Source organism: Melozone crissalis, unplaced genomic scaffold (assembly GCF_028551555.1).
Source record: "Melozone crissalis strain CALT ecotype California unplaced genomic scaffold, PUWL_Pcris_2 ptg000045l_1, whole genome shotgun sequence".
Lineage (NCBI taxonomy): Eukaryota > Metazoa > Chordata > Aves > Passeriformes > Passerellidae > Melozone > Melozone crissalis.
In genome coordinates, this window is record NW_026535823.1 from 29856668 (window position 1) to 29875955 (window position 19288).

The 19288-nt window shown below is 41.6% G+C and overlaps 1 protein-coding gene across 14 annotated transcripts in view; it reads left to right on the forward strand.

Moving 5' to 3' along the window:
• The window catches only part of FGGY (FGGY carbohydrate kinase domain containing), a 282290-nt gene that overhangs the window by 219241 nt on the left and 43761 nt on the right, over window positions 1-19288 (forward strand). For all 14 annotated transcript variants that reach the window (XM_054286331.1, XM_054286332.1, XM_054286335.1 and 11 more), the window contains one exon: window positions 944-1047. In XM_054286331.1, the coding sequence (XP_054142306.1) occupies window positions 944-1047 (104 nt within the window). The remainder of the gene's footprint in view (window positions 1-943; window positions 1048-19288) is intronic.

Consider the following 19288-nt stretch of genomic DNA (forward strand, 5'->3'; position numbering starts at 1 on the left):
TCTTTCACAATGTCCAGCAAATGTTTTCCTGATCCTTGTACAGGGAGATGAAGGGGACTTTTTTATCAGTATTGACATACTGGCCTCCAAATTGAGTTTTGCAGATGAAAATGCACAGTCTGGTGGCCAGCTTGCCAGCTGAAAAGCAATGTTTAAGAAAAGAAAAGTGTAATGTAAAAATGTTACTTGTTGGCTGCTGCATTTTGCTGAGTGCAGCACAAGGCGGTGCCAGGATGCAGCCTGGGAGAGGAGGAGGAGGAGGAGGAGAGGGCAGATTGCCTCTGTAGCCTCCCCTGAAGTGACTCAAGCAGGATGGGATGTGTTTGAGGCTCAGCTGTAGGTCTGCCTGGCATCTCCTGGGTGCATTTTCTGCTGCAGGCTGAGTGATGCTGACTCTGTGCTCCTCAGAGCCAAGCTCAGTTCCTCGAAGGGGAGGAAAAAATCTGCCTTTAGACGGCTCTGACGTGGACAGAACAGCAGCAGCAGTGAAGACAACAAAGCTGGCAGCCTTCCAGTCTCCTGCCAAGTTACCCCTTTCTCCAACTCATCCCCTGACAAAACACATCATCCAGGATGTTCATGATAAACTGTGAACAAATAAACACATCTGCAGCCTGCCAATACAGCAGGGCACTTTTATTCTGCATGTCAGTGAGCTACCTAAGAGAAAAAATGTCAGGTAAAATAACACTTTCTAGGTAAAATAGCACTTAAAAATCATCATGATAGACATGCATTTAGAAAAAATCATCTTGGGTCCTTATTCCTGAAATAAATAGTTTAATCTGATGGATAAAATTATTTTCTTTGTTGGCTAAGTAGACTTTCTTAATTTGTGGCAGTGGTGTGAGATACTCAGCAATTATTTGAGTGCAGACAAGGTCTGTTTGGTGCAGGGTGGCTTGTTCTTCTTTAACAGAGAATTTTAATTTTACTTTAATAGGAGTAATTGGAGCAGATGTGAAAGGACACAACCTTCCATGTGAGAACCAGCCCATTACATCCCGAGTCGCTATGATCTGTGGAACATCTTCGTGCCACATGGGGGTAGGTTGTATGTGTCATCCTCATTGGTGCAGAATTTACTAACTTGTGTTTTTGAAGGGAAAATTGACCTTTGTCCTTCTCACCTCGTTCTTTTTTCCTCGAATTTTTTTCTGGTAACTCTATCTTTACCTTTGGATATTAATTATAAATTACCGTGCATTTGCTATTAAGCAAGAACTTTAATAGTAGTAGAAATCAATACTGAAAAATGACATGGACAGTAAAAACCACGATGCCAGAGTGGCTTAAAGAGCAGCCTGAAATCTGAGCCAAAGCCTGAGCCTGAGTTATCTGTGACAAGCCTATCACTAATGTGTTACAGAAGAGTGTCTTTGGAGAAGGAGTGCCCATCTTCAGTCACAGCCCTGCTCCCCCACCTCCTCCCTTAATCAATATAAATCCTTCTCCCTCTGAAAATTGCCATGGTCTATAGAATTATGAGACATATCATGACTAAAAAGAAAGAAAACCCCCAATAAGCAGTTTTCACTTTGCTAATTTTTCTCAGTGAATTAATACAAAAGCTTTCTCTGAGATTGCAATTAAAATTTAGTGTCTGCTTTTGAAATTTATACTGTTTTAAAATGTATGAGTCTGAGAGCATTCCATTTAGATAAGTACCCTTTTCTGCCACATTTTTTATTTAAAACTCATTTTGGTCTTAAATTTAGAATGATTAGAACTTGGATTTTTCCAAAAAGGAGCAAATGGCATTGGGAGTGCTAGAGGTGTTGGAGAGGAATGACATGCTTCGTGGAGAAATCTCCAGGAGAGAATAAGAAGGAGGCTGATAATAAAACATCAGGCTTAACAATAAGTTGTGTCTGTAGTTACAGCATGAATCCATGGTGATCTTGAGCATGAATAAATGGTGATCATATCACGTGGATTGTCTTCAGCAAAGCATTTTAGCATGTGATTGAATTTAAAGACATGAATAATCCCACTATTGTGAAGCAGAGCATTGAGCCTAAATCCCATAGACCAATTGGAATATAGTTTGGTTCCTTCCTAAACAAAAGTTTCAAGCTTCAAACTCCATTATTCTTGGCTTGCTCTGTCTTTGAAAAATTCCGCTAGTACATATCTGTCTGTCATAGGGCAGGTGGGGGGCACTGAGAGAGGGAGTCACCCTTCAAGCCCTGCCACTGTTTCCATTATTTCCTGGTTTTTTGATGGAGTTTTCTACCCCTTCAGCAGAAGCTGTTTGGGTGAACTCTTGCTAACCTGTTTCATTTAGCTGAGTTAGTTTGAATTGTTAAAATGAGTTAATGGAGACATGGTACTGGACTGAAGTGAGCTGAGGAGCTCGCAGGCAGCTTCCCCCAAAGGTCTAAGGGCAGTGTTGGGTAGCTGACCATGGGCCAGCTGGCTCTGGCTCATTCCTTTAGCACAACCAGCCCTGGAGGAGGACATGTGTGTGGTTTTTTATTAATGGTTGATATTTGCACATTGGTAAGTTCTAACATACACCCAGTTCACAACAGTAGATTGCTTGACTTCCCAAACTCGAGCATGGCACATCAATATTAACATGTTTTGTCTGCACTGTCCACAACCATGAGAGTTGTGGCTTCATTAAATATGCTAATGTAGCAAAAGGGATGTGATAAAATCCATGCTGATGCTCTGTCATCAAAGCAAACCCAAAGTCGAACACAGACTGCACGAGGCAGAACCTTTTAAGGCCTTTAATCACTTCAGTTCAAACTCAGGAATAGATGCTTGTGCAGCTTTTGCTAGATTTAAGTAGATTTTTACTTAAATCTACCTACTCAGCATTTTATAATCATTTCCTTAACTGCCTGCCTTCGCCCATCTGCACAGGGAGGGGTATAACAATCTGTAGCCAGCAGACAATAAGTAAATTCTAAACTTCTCTGGATCTAATCTGTGAAAGGATTTTAGTTTTCTGTTCTTTTATCTATTACCTGAACAGGCTGCATGAAGTGAGCGTGGAGCACACAGAGCAGTGGTATTTGTGTTTTAATGAGACCTATATGCAGCTGCATTTGGCCAAAATTAGCTGCTCCTTTTTTTAATTAGGGCTATAAAATGAAAGTATATTATACTTGTGTTTTGATAGAAATATATATTTTCTCTCTTCGTGTGCACCAAGGGACCCTGAGGGCTACAGAGATTAATCATCGAGTTTAATTTAATGCAGTGGGAGAGAGACCTGTGTGGTCAGGCGGGCATTAAAAAGTGCCTTTGATGTGCCTCAGGTGCACTGAGCCCCAGTGAGCCAGCAACAATAATACCTTTGTGAGATGATCAGAGACGAGAGAGGGAGAAAATGGCCTGTGTGGAAACTCAAGGTCGTCCTTTGTTGTGGTTCTGGCAAACCAAGGAGCCAACTGTCAGGAGAAATTCAGCAAACAGAAAGCAGGGGGAAAGTATGGCTGGGTTTCTTTCAAGGGGCCATAACAGGAAACTGTTCAAAATCATCTGCAATGCCTTTCTTTTCCAGCCCTTCCTCCTCCTCTGCTCAGGGCAGGGGGACTGCTCTTGGTATCTGTGTGCTGGTACAGTAGTTCCATTCTCTAGACCAAGTACTCCATGAGTCACGGGACTTGAACACAGCATTCACTTTAAACTTTCAGAGAAACTGCTCCTCGACCCAGTTTTCATTACCTCCAGGACTCCAGAGATCTTAAACAAAAGACTTTGCTAATCATGCCTTTGATATTTTAGAAAGTACAAATGTGGAACCTAATTTTACTCATGGCTATAATAGCTTAATTTGTGGTGGAACTACCATTTTTGAGTGAGGATATGCTTTTGGAATTAACCACTGGCAGTTTGGGGTAAACAGAGGCACACAAAGAATTTCATGTTGCTGTTGAATAGCTCATGAAAACAGCAAAATGCTTGTTGTAATTAGGTTATTGACCCCAGCCCAGGTCTGAGCTGTTGGTTGCTGAAAGTCACTGCCACCTCAGGGCTCATCCATTATCCATGAGGAAAAAGAAAAGAAAAGATGGTTTTCTGAATATTTTTGGACAGTTATGCATTTTACATGATTCTCTGCTGCCTCCTTTGCCCTAGCAAAAGACATGGGTAGAATTTGCATTTGGAATGGCAAATTAGCTGCTCTTTCACTTGTGAAGGATTGTTTTGGGGCTGGGATCCATCCCTGCAGGTTTGGTCTCTGTGCCCAAGGATATTCCCTGACTTTCCTGGGTGGGCTGCCACTGCCATGGTGCTTTGCAGGCAGGGGCTCTGAGCTCCAGCACCCACACTTGGCTTTGGAACTTTTAGGAGCCTTTCCCTGTGTAGCCATGGTGACTACACCAAGTGTGTCAGTAGTTTTTCCCAGCAAAATCACAGCAGGTTTGAGGCATTGGAACAGGAGCTTGCCTCTTATTCCTAACTTGTAGTTTGCGTGGGTCTAACAGACATGCCCTAACTTCTGGGAATAAGGTGGTTGGTTTCCCTAAAAGCCTGTCTTCCTGCCAGTGTCTCAGGGTTTTATGGGGTATTTTAAAGGTTTTAAAAATCCTTTTTTTTTTTTTTCTGAAACGTTTATGTGATTGGGAGGTTTTCAGGCACAGATTTCTGTATTCCCATGTCCCAGTCCTGGACACAAGCATGCTTTTGCAGGGCAAAGTTGTACCATCATGAAAATATTTGTTGTTTTTGCTCCATTGCCTTTTTGATTCCCAGCTGAAGAAAGTAGGCAGAGCAGCTTTCAATGGGAGCATGATCTGGCCTAATTTTAGCTTATTAAGGGGGGGAGTGTTAATTTGCTGGTATTTTGAGTCCCAAATGTACAAGGTTTTGTGTTCTGTTATCTCCAGGGTCTCTGATATTTTTTTTCTGTCTTCATTTCATGATATGGTCTTGTGTTCTTCTTCAGTCATTCTTTCTTTATCAGTTCTCTGTACTCAACACCTCTTTTTGAGGATTGTCAAGGAATCTCTTCAAGTTTAGATGCAACCTCTTCTTTTGCATCTGTTTTTGTTACTTATGTGACTCTTGGCATTGGGACTCACCTGGCTTGGTGCACAATTCTTTTTTTCCCTGGGTGATAACGTTCATGTGGTTTGAACTGTATAATTTAATCATTTTTTTCAATTGGAGAGGCACAAGTAATTTATCTTCTACCTTTTCAGATTTAATGCATGACCTAAAACACAGAGCAACTACGTGAACATAAAATGAGCAGATCGTTTTGCTGTCCCAATGTTTACTATGGATTATTTCAGGAAGAACATCCCATATTCTCTCTCTCACTAAGCCTGACTAGCCTTTGAGTGCTTTCTGCTAAAGGAACTCCAGCCCAATTTGCTTATTCTAAATTTGTTCATTTGATTCTCGTGATGACTGGCAAACACAATAGAGCTTCTTTGCTCCACAATATCCGCCCGAGCTGCCAGCTTTGTTCACACAAATAGAGTGTTAAGCACGTTTCCACCCCCAGAGCATGCACAGTACGTGTCCTTTGCAGTACATCCTGGAGAGGAGACAGCAGAGACATGCTGGCTCAAAGTGTTCTCAGAGCCTGATCTCTAATCTCAGTGGGAGCCAGACCAGCAAGTGGATTCAGTGTATTTTGGCTCTGATACCGGAGTCTCCTCTTCAGAACATGCCACGTTGTTAAAGCAGCAGCCTTCGGGGTAATCGCCGCGCAGGGGCTCCGAGCAGTGCGGGGCTGGCAGGGCTGCTTTGGCAGCTCGGTGCCATCCGCGGGGCTGTGCCCGCAGAGCTGGGGGCAGCGCTGGAGCCCCGCTGCTCCCTCCCTCCCTCCGGCATCCCCGCTCGGAACGTGCGCTCCCCGGGGCACCGGGCACAGCCCAGCGCAGCGCAGCCCTGCCAGCTGGCTGCCACCCAGCCGGCAGCAGGGACAGCGAGCTGTCCTCCTCCTGACCGGGGGAAAGGCGCTGCCTTCGGGAGGCTCGGGCGGGAGAATGCGGGAGGGAAAAAATAAAACTAAAAGCAGGGGCAGCCTGGGCGAGTCTGGGAGATGATCTGTGTGGGCTTTATGGAATTGATCAGCACCTGCCGTCTTGCTTTTTAAATATTTGTCTCCCCTCTAAAGCCTATAGAGTCTTTGGGGTGGGAGAAAGAGCTGAGTGTCACAGGAGCCTCTCCCTCGCTCTGTCCTCATTCGGCACAGTTCTTCTATATTGCATTTGGCAGCAGTCACCGTGCTGACTTCCCAGCTAATGAAGATGTTTTGCATTTAGGGAAGGCTGCATGAAATGAAAACCACGTTTACTTCACAACTGTTGTTGCAGGTTGCCCGTCCTTGGTGTACACAGATTTAGGCTCATGTAGAAAAGGTCACAGAGCCTCTTTAGGTGCCTTTTCAGCCAATGGTCTTAAATGGGTTATAAATCCATAAAATTGCCACCTTCTTTTACTTGTCCCTCAAAGAACTCCTCCACACCCTTTTTAATGAAACTCTCTTGTTCCATGTTCCAGCATCCTCAGTTTCAAAAAGAAACAAACACTACTGTAATATCCCCTTTGCTGGCATTAATTTGCCGTTGTATGCTTTGCTTGCTTTGTTTTCTTTTTAAAAAGCAAGAACTAAAATATTTCTGCTAGCAGGGCATATAAAAGATTGTTGCTTTTCTGACCTCCCTATTATATTAATAAAAGCTAGGAAGACTTCAGTAGTGGTGGGAGATCATGTGCAGGCAGCCTCCAAAACCCAAAGCACTTACTTGCAGAACTAGTAAACCACAAAGCTTAAGATCTTGAAATGTAAATAGGAAGTTGGAGAGTTTACTTTAGAGCCAGCAGTGGTGAGTCTGTACAATGTTTATTTCTGCTTGCCTCCCAGCCTTTCCTAAAGCTTGGCAGAGATGAAAAGGAGGCTTTCTCAGCGAGTTATTAAAAGTTTTTGTTATGAGCAAGATTCCTTTGTTCCTGGCCTGGCATAATTCAAACCTCAGGTATGCCTTGGTGATGGGGAGAATGGGACGTTCCTATTTAGCCTATGCCAGTCCAGAGACATCAAAGTTTGCACCCCAGTGCCTTGCTGGTAATCAACCTGTGCAGGGGAACGTGTCTGAAAGCAATTTAATCTCTATTGTACATAAAGTAGATAATGCTCAGTAATATTCCCACAAAACTGTACATTCAACTCTCCTTGCCTTTGTGAACAGATCAGTTGAGTTCAAAGACTCAAATAATAGATGTGGACAGAGAGAAGGCTTTGAAAAATGCTCTGCTTGGAGAACCATGAAGGCTGGTACTCAAGAGGCAGCTCACTGGCATCAGTGGAGTCTTTGAAAATTCCAACTCACGCAGTGCTTTCCATGCTGTGCTTCACTGCAAGCTGCCCTGTTTGACAGAGGATCAGGTGTTGGATTTGGGGTACTGAGCCTTCAGAATACTTGCCCAGAGCAGCTGTGGCTACCCCATCCCTGGAAGTGTCCAAGGCCAGGTTGGAGAGGGCTTGGAGCAGCCTGGGATAGTGGAAGGTGTCTGTGCTATGGCAGGAGGTGGAGCTGGGTGGGCTTTAAAGTCCTTTCCAACCCAAAGCATTCTGTGATTCTGTGATTCTTTCTGCAGTGTCTCTGTGTTGGGCTTTCCAGGTCTGGCTGCTGATAGGGCTCCTCTCTCTTCTTCACTCCTTTCCCCATGTTTTGCCTTAGGAAGAGTGAGCAAGAGAGACTGAGCTTCTTGCATTCTTATGTTGGCTCTACAAAGATTTAGCTGGTCTGGTGCTGGAAATATTGGGTTGCCTAGTTTGGGTCCCTCTGCTTAAAGCAGTGTGGTATTGGTTACCTGTTATTAGATCAAGCCCTCAATCCACCTTGGACCTTCATTTCTTAACTGTAACAGCTATATATTTTAATAGGATGTGGGGGATTTTGCTGCTTCTGTGGTAGGAAGGAGTTTGTATTCTGTACTGTGATTCTGGGAGAGTTAAATGTTTGTCTTCCCTCACTGATGTTCACATGACAGCATCACTCTATTGTGGGGGACAGGACAAAGCAACTTACTTTGATTTGTTGTTTAAGTGGCAATATTCTAATTTGTGTCCGCCAGCAGCCTTTCATTGTAACAGAAGATTTTTGGTTTTTCTTTTCTGTATTCTTCAAAGTGATGCAATCTGATCTGACAGGTGCAACACTCCCATCAAGGCTCCAAGGTAACCAAATCTGATCACTCCTCTCTAGACCCAGAAGGATGGATTGGCCTGAAGCCCAAAGTCTTGAGCAACCCCAAGTGTCTTTCTGGAGTGCTGTGCTCCAAGGAGAGCTGCATAGGGGAGTTTTCTCAGATCACAAGCATACAAATGTACAATGAATCACCTTTCCAGATCCCTTGTCTCTCTTGTTTTTGTGAGTAGGCATGAACTTACTGAACAGCGTGCTTGGTCTGTGTGTCTGGATCTCAGGGAGAACAATTTTCTGCTCTTTTTCTTCCAATAACTATAAAAGAATAACTAAAATATAAATTAAATAAGACATGATAAGGGATAATCTTGGTAATCTCCTAGATTTTTTCTGGGCTATGGAACACTGAAATGGAATTTTTGAGGGAATACAATAATTGTATGAAAACGTAAGAGTTTTCTGTTAGTTTTAAAATTTTGGAATTAGCCTTATTTGCAGTGAGGGTTGTGAAAATTTGGGGTCAAATCCCATATTTTCTTTGCTCTGTGATTCTGTCAGATGATTGCCTTTCCTTGGTTCCCTCACTTGTACAATGAGCACAAAGTGAAGCTGTGCAGACAAAGATCTCTGGTGCAAGGTGTGGTATGGGAGTGCTGAGTATCAAGGGCTCCAAGAGGCTATAGATGCAGTGCTATTTATTCTTCTTAACAGCAACAGTTCCCCCAGTCAGGCAAATTCCATCAGTCTTTGGGCATTAGGTCTCTTATTCTGGCTTTTCCCCTCCATTTCCAATTCTGTTCATCATCTCATGAATCACTAGTTCTTCATCTAAGTTCCTTGTTGCTGTTCCAGCTGTGAATGGGGCAATATCTTGGATGGGGCAAGCTCTTTTAGGGAGAAAGTAAATCTCTTGTCATGTAATCCCTCTGGGGGCAAAGTGGGGAGAAGCATTAGCTGCTGCTTTTCTCCCAGTGTTAGCTGGGAATCACAGTTTATGCTGAGTTCATTGTTTATAGCTGTGGGTGAAGGCCTGAGGTTCTCTCTCTCTGTTTACTCTGTCCTTGGGAGTTTGTCTCAGTAAGTAAGGGCTGAATAAACACCGGGTAAGATCCTCAGGATTTACCCATTTAGTTATTCAAATGTTTAAAAATATGTTTGAAATAGTGTGTGAATGCATATCCCATATAATGTGAATCTGCTTCCAGCTCCAGGGGTACTGCAGAGGATTTATTGAACTGCAGCCATGATACTGTTGTTGGTTGTGGCCTTCAGTGATGGAGAAGAAACACTTAAATAATGGGGAGAAAAGGAAAAATCACTAAAATGAACTATATTGTGCAAAAAATAAATAAGAAAGTGCTTAAGGTGTGTGGGAAGGGCATCCAGCCACAGTGACATGGACTGGGTCTGCCTGGGAATCCTCAGAGCTTGGCTGGGGGTCCTGGAGAGCTTTTCTCAAGTGCCATGTAGGAGTAGAGTTTGTTTTGCTACTTGTGGCGTAGCTGTTCCATGTGTACAATTCCCAACCTTTCAGCTTGGGATGAGGTCCCAGTAGTCTCCTAAAATAAGATTCTGCTGCAAATAATACCTGAGACATGTTTGTTTAGGAACCAGAACTGAAGATTGAAGGGCTATGAGCTAAAGGAATAATTCTGAGATTTAAAAACTCCAATGTTCTTATAAGAGACTCGCACTGGTCTGTAACATGTCATTATAGTTAATTTATTTTCTAATGCATATAAGAATTATTTTCTAATTTATTTTCTGATGGAGACTTTTCATGAAAACTGGCGGTTGTTTACAGTATCAGTCACTTCTGAAGACTTGGTTTCTTGTGGTGGTTGAAGATAAGAACACAAATTTGCTTGAACTTCATCTTGCTGGAGGCTGAGAGGATATTTTTGTGTAAATTATTGTATATTTCCTGTATTTCTGTGATCTTCCCTAAGACACCTGTTACTGCCCACTCTTAACAACAGGTTAGAAGGTACTGTATGGCTTTTGGGGTTTGATTTTATTGTTTTAAACACAAGAAGAGTTAGTTCATACTGTGATGAGCTTTAAGGGATTTAACTTTCCATAGCAGCAAACTGTAGTGTTATCAAGTGGAAAGTTAAAATGGCTGTGCTGGAGGATTTATAACCTTCACACAAACTGGCATTTTGTGACAGTGAATATCTATCACTGGAGGAGAAGTAAAAATAAATGGTGGGAATAAATGGTTGTAGCTCATTTGAGGCCCTGGATCCCCAGTGAACTATTGTTTTGAGAGGCACAGAAGTAACTGGAGTGAGTCATGGAGCAGCACTGCTGCAGAGGGGTCCAGAACAGCATTTCAGCAAGGACACAAGCAGAAGCCATGGGGTAACCAGACAACCTTTCAGCCCATTTATCACAGCACTTGCAGCTCCCATTTCAAGGAAGGCGACACAGTAAATATGAGCAAAAAAAAAAAAAAAAGGTTAATGTGTGTATCTGTATCCAGACATTTCACTAAATAAAACAATAAAATAAATCAATGCAGAACTGCTAGTGCTTAAGTGCTTAGCAAAAAGCATCTGAATCCATCATAAATGGGGGCGCTTTTTTTTCTGTTTTGGGTTTTGAAAACAATTTAGCAGATTAAAGGTCTTTTTTTACCAATTTCTGAAGGAAACCTTGACCTTTGGGAATACAAAGAAAAGGATCATAGGCTACTGTGTGTCCATCGTGTACTTTCCCAAGCTGAAACATAAATAAGCTTAGTGTTAATGGATACTGATAAAAAGCAGAAGTAAGTGGATGTGAACATTGAAGCTTGGAACAGTCAAAATTCATCTAATTTAAAGGGTTTGCTGCAAAGCTGAGCATTCAGTCAGGGTCCCTGACAAGACTTTTGAAGTTCTTGCATCTCTGATTTAGGCAGAAGGAAATGGTGGATGTTGACTGAGTCTGGAATGATTACCCCTGCATTCAATCCCATTTAACTTCTTCCAGAGCTGAAATTTTCAAGTCATCCCAGGCTTAATTCCAGGTTTGCGTCCTGGAATAAACAGGAATTTAACCTCACACACAAGGAGAACAGATTTCACTGGGGTGCAGACTCTCTGTGCAGGACACCAGCATTGTTTTTTTCTGTGCCCAGGGACAGTTCCAGAGGCAGATGCTGTGCTTAGACTTGTCTGTTCTCCTGGAGACCCCTCTCATCAGTGACTCTGAGTGACCTGATAACCTGACACTGCTCCCTAGACCCTCCTTTTGTTGATGCAGAACTTGTTTGATTCCCCTGCTCCAGCCCCTCTCTGGGAGTTGTTCCCTATTCTTGAATCCAGTCTCTCAACCATCTGACAGTGCCTGGTGAAACCCTTCATTCTGCACAACAAACAGCACCATTACTCTAAAAGAAAACATGCACACTGAGGCCTCTGAGCCCTTTTAGGGTATGACATTTTTAGACCATCATTTGTTGGATCCCAGACTGCTCCAGGACTTGCCTCTTTCTGACAGGAATCTCAGGACCCAAATTCCCAGGATGGCAGAGCTCCCTAAGCCCAAGCTGCTCCTCCCTTCCATCACCTGTGGGGCTCCTGACCCTGATTCACAGAGAGGGCTCAGAGATTTTTGATGCTTCCTGGGTGAAAGCTGAGAGTCTGCTGCTCTCAGTGCCTGGGGAAAGTCATGGTCAGGAGATTGCTGGCAGAAGATCTTGTAGAAGGTTGAGAACTTTATGTCTATTCCACAGCATTGATTTTTATATTTCCATTCTCTAATTGTTTCTCTCAAAACAATTGCATGTGGTCTGGTGGGGTGCTTAATTATTGCTCCTGATACAGCTGTAATTAAGCCATGCTCCTCTTCTAACTTGTGCTTCAGTGGCCAACTTCCAAATGCTCATGTCCCATTACAGCTCCCATCTTCTGCAAACAGCAGGTAAAATTCAGCAGAGAACTGGAACAGGACTTGAGGAACACATTCAGACATGGCCCTCTCAGCTTCGCTTTCATTAACATCTCTCCATTTTTACTTATATAATAGTAAGGCTAACAAAATGAAGAGCATTTTTTACTTCCAGTATAATTTTTTTCTTTTTTTCTGGTTTTTTTTTTTTAATTATGCTTTTGAATTTAAAGGTTTGAGTGCAAAAAGTGAAAGTCAAAAGTTTACAGTAGGAGGGGTAGGTACCAGTCTTGCTCTCTATTTTCCCCTAGGGAAAATGGCAGGATTTTATAATGTGAAAAGTATTGTTCTACTTAAAACAAATATCAGTTGTCCAGCTTGGCTGGTTAATGTTTAAAGCTAATATCATTGCCAGCTTCTTTCATAAGACTGGTATTTTAAAAAAAAGCGAAAATAACATTTAAAAAATCCTTTTGTGCGATCGTGAAATAAGACTAGGGGCAGATGAAGGAATGAACTGAGTAATCTATAGTGTGTATTTGTACCATGTCAGCAGCTCCCAGCAGCACTCCTGGCCCTGGTTTCCTGTGCAATGTGCCAGGTCCCTGGGATCTGTCACACCATACACCACAGAGATGATGAGTAGAGGTGGTTTTGCTGGGCAACTGACCTCCAAGTTTTGCCCATAATAATTTATTCATGCGGCTGTACCCTAAGACATTCCAATACCAAACATACCTTGGGCTGAAAATTGATGCAGCCTATTTGAAAAAATACCCACAGCCAGCTCAGATGAAAAGCTGGACCTGGCTGCTGCCTGAAAATGGGGCCTCAGGAGGTGCAGGGGGTCACAGCAGTGAGTTAGTTCAGCCCCAGAGCATCCCCTGTCAGAAGCTTTTCTCAGAAATGCAGCTTTAAACTGGTTTCAATCGCAGATATCCAGAAAAGCTGCTCATACAAGTGCAGTCTCTGACCTCTTTATTCCCTGGCTGATCTGTTGCAATTTTAAATACAGTGGAGTAAAACAGGGGTGGTTTTTTGGTAAATATGATTTTTGTGTTGTTGTCAGTTTTAAACAACATTTTAATGGATGCGTTCTCTTTTAAGAGCCAGTATCTTCCTTGTCTTTTCCTTCTCTAGATGAATTTCTCTTTATACCAGTAAATATAAACTACTTCTGCTGGTCTAGATTAATTCCTCTTTATACCAATAAGTACAAGCTCAGTAAAAACTGAGTAACTAAAATGATCATGAGTCAATCTATTCTTTTATTAAAAATCCTTTTTTTTTTTTTTAAATACCATTCCTTGTTTAGCCTTTTAAAAAATCTAACTGTGCAAATGTTTAATAAACTCTGTGGAGTTTTACTCAAATTGATTCTTGTTAGATATAGAGCTGGGTTGTGCAGTATATAGTCCCAGTGTATAACTCACCTGAAATATTTTCAGAGATGAAGCAATCAAGTTGCCCTTGGAGTGTGGTTTCTTTATTGCACATTAATCACATACCTGGTTTGGCCTCTAGTTTGTAGACCAGTTAATGTTTTATGGAGAATTTAGAAAATTAGAAATAGTTCTGCATGTGTGTCATTCACATTTTGCTGCCCTTCTCACACAGGTTACTACTTGGAGTAAGGGTAACAGTAATCCCCAAGAATTCATTCGTTTCTCCTAGTTTTAGGTTGTACTGAGAGTTTTGTCTGGGAGGTAATTAATACAGGGATTGAATTTTCCAGCTCTCTGTGGCATAGCTTGGGCAATAAGTGATGAGGTGCATGTTCAGTGAGGCAATCATGGAAGTGTTTTGTATCCCCTAAGCCAGAATTCTTCAGCTGCCTGTAAACAGGTTACCAAAACCATCCGTGGGTGGGTGAGCTCAGGCAGAGCCCCAAAGTCCTCGTCCTCTATCTGTTGTTGTTGTCACTTGTGTGACTTCCATCCTTCCAGTGGGATAAAGTGAGCTCTGTGCAAGAATTTCTGTGGTCTGGTCTTAATATCATGGCAGAGTAAATCTGTCACTGAGGATGGCTCAGGGGATGCCAGCCTGTCAGTGGGGCAGAGCTGGTGACTTGCCCACCACGAGCTATGCAGCTGCATAGCAAACCCATGATGGCCAGGGGACCTGAGCTTAAAATATAAGCAAATAAATTGCTGGCAGTGTATGATCTGTAGGAATCGGAATATTAATAAATTTTAATTTCCTTTGTGTGCTGAAGTACATTTGAAGTACATTTCTTGTGTCCCAAAAAACCTTATTTTCTTAAGTATATCTTGCATCAGGCTGAAGCTAGAATACTGTATTGTGTTTAGTATGTAATTACTACTACTAATAGACATATTTTAAGAAGTTGACTTGGTGCACCATAGATTTAACTTAGAAAATAGCCTCCAGAGCTATAGGAAAGTTTCATTTTAAACCCATTTAAAGCTTGAGAAATAATGCCAGGATGGCAATTTTAGAGTAGGATCAGTTCACTGAAACACAATTTCATGCCCCAGCTCTGCCCAGTTTATATATGTGTATATATATTTATATGCCACCAGCAAGTGCTGTTACTAAATCACACATTCAGTAGCTATTACTGTGACCTAAGTTTGAACCAGAAACCTAGAAATGAAACATTCTTAGGTTTCCCTTTGAGTTCTTTCCTTTTTTTTTATGAATCTCTTTCATTCTTTGTCAGAGAGTTGGGGTCGAGTAGCTTTATAAGACCCATCTGTCAGCAGAAGCAAAATGATACAGTTTTCTTAATGCAGGATTTTATGCATCCATGGAAAGCCTCTGAATTGAATGGCTGTCAGTATTCTCAATCCACAGCCAGTCAGAAACTTTGGAAGTTAAAAGTCAGCAAAAAAGTTAATGAAAGTATTTGACTTGTCAGTGATCAAAGTCCAGAACTGTAAAGAGCATTTATTAGTTGGTGACTGATATGGTGCTTTTCCTTTTTCTTTCTCTGCTCTCTCCATTAATATCTTAGATCTTTTCTTCATACCTGTCTTAGCCTAACAAAAGCAGCTGTTATTCTGAATTTCTGGCTATAGAACCTGATAAGTGAGGTGATTTTCAAACAAATTTTCTGACCTAGCTACTCCTTAGCAAATAATTACCTTAAAAAGTTTTGACTCTAATGTGACTGTACACTGAAAGTAGAATAAAGGATTAAACTTGCTTTCATGAAAGTGAGCGTAAGTCAAGAATAGTTCCACAGAAACAATTTCCTCTCTCTATGGCATATTGGAGGTAAATAGAGATGCTGAAAGTGATAGCAGAATGCTGCCACATATCAGAAGCTCAATATTAAAAAGCAGAAATTAAAATGGCAGAAGACGGATATAGCAATATACCTTGTTAATATAAAGATTTGCTTTTCAGGTAATAGTCAAATTCTCTGTCAGTTTTATTGAAGGAGTTTGTGTAAGCCTACACCAACAGATGGTGTCAACTAGAGGAGAAAATTGCTGAAATTCATACTTCACAAAACTGCTCTCTCCGGCGTGGTGTGTTTTATTTTATCTTGTCTCTGATTGCCCTAACATTTACATAAAGCTGAGGAGGAAGCACAAGCATGTGCCTGATCATCATGGCTGGTCCAGGAAAACAGAGCTAAGTGAAACAAATCTCACAGTGCCACTTGTTCCTTTGATGGCATGGCTGGGTGCCCAGGTGAGGCTTGGCTGTGAAGGTCTCTGTTCTGTCCTGTCCTTGAAGGCAGGGACAGTTCTGAGAGCTGAACTTGGGTTAAAGGTTCCTCTGATTCACTCACATGAGCTGTGAATTAGCCTCTCCTGCTTTTTTTTCCAGGTAGACTTTTATAACAGAAATGGATTTTTTTTGCCTGCCTTTGTTTTAAAGGGAGAGGCAAGTGGGAAGGACTAATCTAAATTAAATACATTACAGATCTCATAATAATGCCATTTAAGCAGGTCCTTTCTTAATTTACCTTAGTTCTATATAGCCTTTTATATTTTAAAAACATTTTTCATTTCTGTGGGCTGCCAGATGTGCTGCTGATACCTTCTGATCTTAGGTAGTTTGACACTGATTTTCCCAGCGCACGCCAGGGTTCAAGTCTGGCCTGTAACTCATCCAAATGATCTATTCATAACAAAAAGTGCCTTCTGGCAGTTGCACCACAGCTGAATATTGTTAAACTGAATTCATCCTTTCATTTGTTTCTGATTGCTTTATAATGTTTACATATCTTACATATTAGTATGATCTTTTATAAAGCACACGCTGAGGTTAAACCTGCCCAGAGAGAACTTTTATTTCCCTTCTTCTCCCTTTCAGAAGGTGTGGAACTCTTTTTTTTCTTTTTTTTTTTTTTTTCTGTCAAATGAGCAGGAATCTTGGAACTGCTTAGTGCTCGTTTCATCCAAAACGATGGGGCTGAGCAAGCAGGAATGTGTGTGGTGGGGAGGCAGAGAAAGGTGACATTTCCTTGCACAGAAGGATTGTCCCCATCCCCAGACAGAGTAAGTGTGAGGTGAAATTGCCTGTCTGGGTGTAATCCGTGTCTGAGCTGGCATCATCACCCATGAGGGCAACAGTCCCTGTGTGAACACGTTCAGCTGAAATATTTATAGATGCAGCTTATGACTCAAAGTCTGAACAGGTTCAGATTCCTCTCGTCTTCTGTCTTCAAATTCCTGCTGCATTAATTGTGCAGAGATCACTCTCACCTCTAGCAGAGGATATCCTGTGTTTCAGTTTCACTCCATATAAAAGATAATAAGTGTTACTATGTCTCACAGTGGGAGTGTGTCACAGGAGGAATTTCAGTTCAATGGAAGGCAGAAAATCTTAGGCTCCCTTTGAATTTGTATTTTAACTTCCAGAGAAGGATGACATCTCTTATTTGCTTTAAAAATAAAAATCTATTGCCCATAAATCTGAAACACATGTTGTTTTTCTACTAAAAAGATTAAGGATTTTCTTAAGCTCATTAAAGGAAAAAAAAATAATGACATTGATCCTCCTATATCACCATAAGAATGTCTGAAGGCAATTGAGAGCTGTAAAAGAGACATGGTGTTATTGTAAGCAACATAGCCCTGAATCTGGAAAATTGTGCTTTTCTTTTCTTCTGGGTTCTGCAGCAAACTTTGCACTGTTTCTCCAACCTTATGCCTCTGTCTAGTCATGTGTTTTAGTGGGATTGAGTGGGATGTATACTCAAACAGAATTAGGACCTTTTATTATGAAAATACAAATGCCAGCTGCTGCGTGGCTTGAAAGATTTAATCACCGTCCAAATATTTCAAGGAGGGGAAATGGAAACCATTTGCTGTTTCTGATGGATATAGCTACAGGAGGATGCTCACCCTGTTGCTTCTCAAAGATTGTGTGTCTGTTTTGGGGAATTTGTTTTTCCCAATTTTCTTGGTTTTTGTGTGCATCAAAGCCTAGAGTCTGCAAATGTGAATTGAAGTCCTAAAGTGAAAGGGGGAAATGGGAAATCTGATTATGCCCTATCATCAGTAAAACCCAGCATGACAAGCCAGTGTTCTTTATTCCAGTTAAAAGTTCCCACAACAACAAAACTGATAACCAAGTGCCCTGCTGGCTTTGTTCATCAGTGTGGCAATTCCCAACGCCCTCGTTTGCTCTGTTCATGTGTTGAAAGTTTGCTGGAATGTGTACAAATGGTACTTTGGTGGTAAGAGGATAGGAAGGTCTTAGTGTAATGTGAGAAGAGCCAGCATGGAAATATCCTGTCCTAAATTCCTGTGAGTGTCCAAAACACAAAGCCAGAAGTACTGGCTGCAGGGAGAATTTGGTCTTTTAATGAATCTAAACATTTTCACAGGAGAATTCGGTAAATGGTAGACTAATGACAGGAAAAAGGTGTGGGGTTTGTATTTTATTTTATAAACTCTATTGTCCTTCTGGATGTTGAGACTTTCCCCTGATTTCATAAAGCATCTTGATGCCTTTAATGTGCTACTTGTTTTTTTCAGGTGACACAGCAGTTGGATCTTAAGCTTGATCCCTTTGCCATAACCAGATTTTTCCTTCAGGAGACTGCAGAACCCTGCAAAGTTCTCTGTATCACAAATATTTTGAGATAAGCCTTCAAAACCCCAGGCCCCTTCTGCCCTAAATGTACCTTGTGACCTCCTGGGACACTGTGCTGTGTCCATGGCTGTAGGGGGGGAATGAGTTGGGATGTTTGGATTCTCCCCATGCTTCCATCACCAGCTCAGAGCAGATACTGACTGGGAACTTTGACCACATTCTGTGTTCTCAGTAAGGTCAGTGAAGTGGAATTGGTCTAAAAATCAGCTTGTTTTAGGATTTGCTTTTTGTTGTGCTTCGTTTTGTTATTGAAATCATAAAAGAAGGCTTGCCCCATCGAGGTGCTGAAAACTCAAAGCTGTATTAATTTGTAGTTTTAAGAGAAAACAAAACAAAACCAAATGTCTTTGCAATGTTTTTGACGTAGCTTCGTCCACTTGGAGTCATAAATGCCTTTGTAAATTCAGTGCAGCTATTCTTGTTCTTTAATGTGTTTAGTCAGCCAAAATCTTGCACAGACACACAGACACATGTGTACACACACATCTGCAGGGAAAGTAAGTCAGGGCATCAGAGCTGATAAGGGAGAACCAAGAAGGATTCCCAGATTTGTTAGATGCCTTCCTGAGAGAAATCAGCATTTCTTGACACAGTGGTGATGTATTTTGAAAAACAAATTTTTGTTGTTTTGTTTTTATACTTAACTTCCTGACAAGAATCAGCTGTACTGTAAGTTTATGGCTTGAGCAGACTATTGTTTGTGCAGAAACCTCCCTGCTGCTGTATTTACTAAACATGTGTGATGCACAAATGCCAGTAAACTGCATCTTGGAGCATATTCCCTACTGACTAGTAAAAACTGCCTTTAAAGTTCAGCCTGTTTAAATATAGAGAGAATGTGCATAGTTTGACAGGAACAGGCCTGAATTTTTAATTATTCTCAAAACTGTTTTGATGTGGAGTCCAGGCTTTATTGAATTCAACAGCAAACCTTGAGCATCCTTCAATGGGTCTAGAATTTTGCTATTGAAGAGGAAAGTCTAAATGCAAAACACCCCATTGTCCTATTGACTAAGACCTCTCTTTTTGCTCTTCAGCATTGGAAACACACAGACTGATTTCGTTAGGGAACTCATTCTCTTGTATCCTTCTCTGCTAGTAGTTCCCACCTTCTAGAAAACAACAGTTGCAGATTTAGCCATCATCAGTGGGAAGTGCAGCATAAATCATGGGATGGTGTAGGACTGCACTGCTGTTCTCTTTTCCCAGTG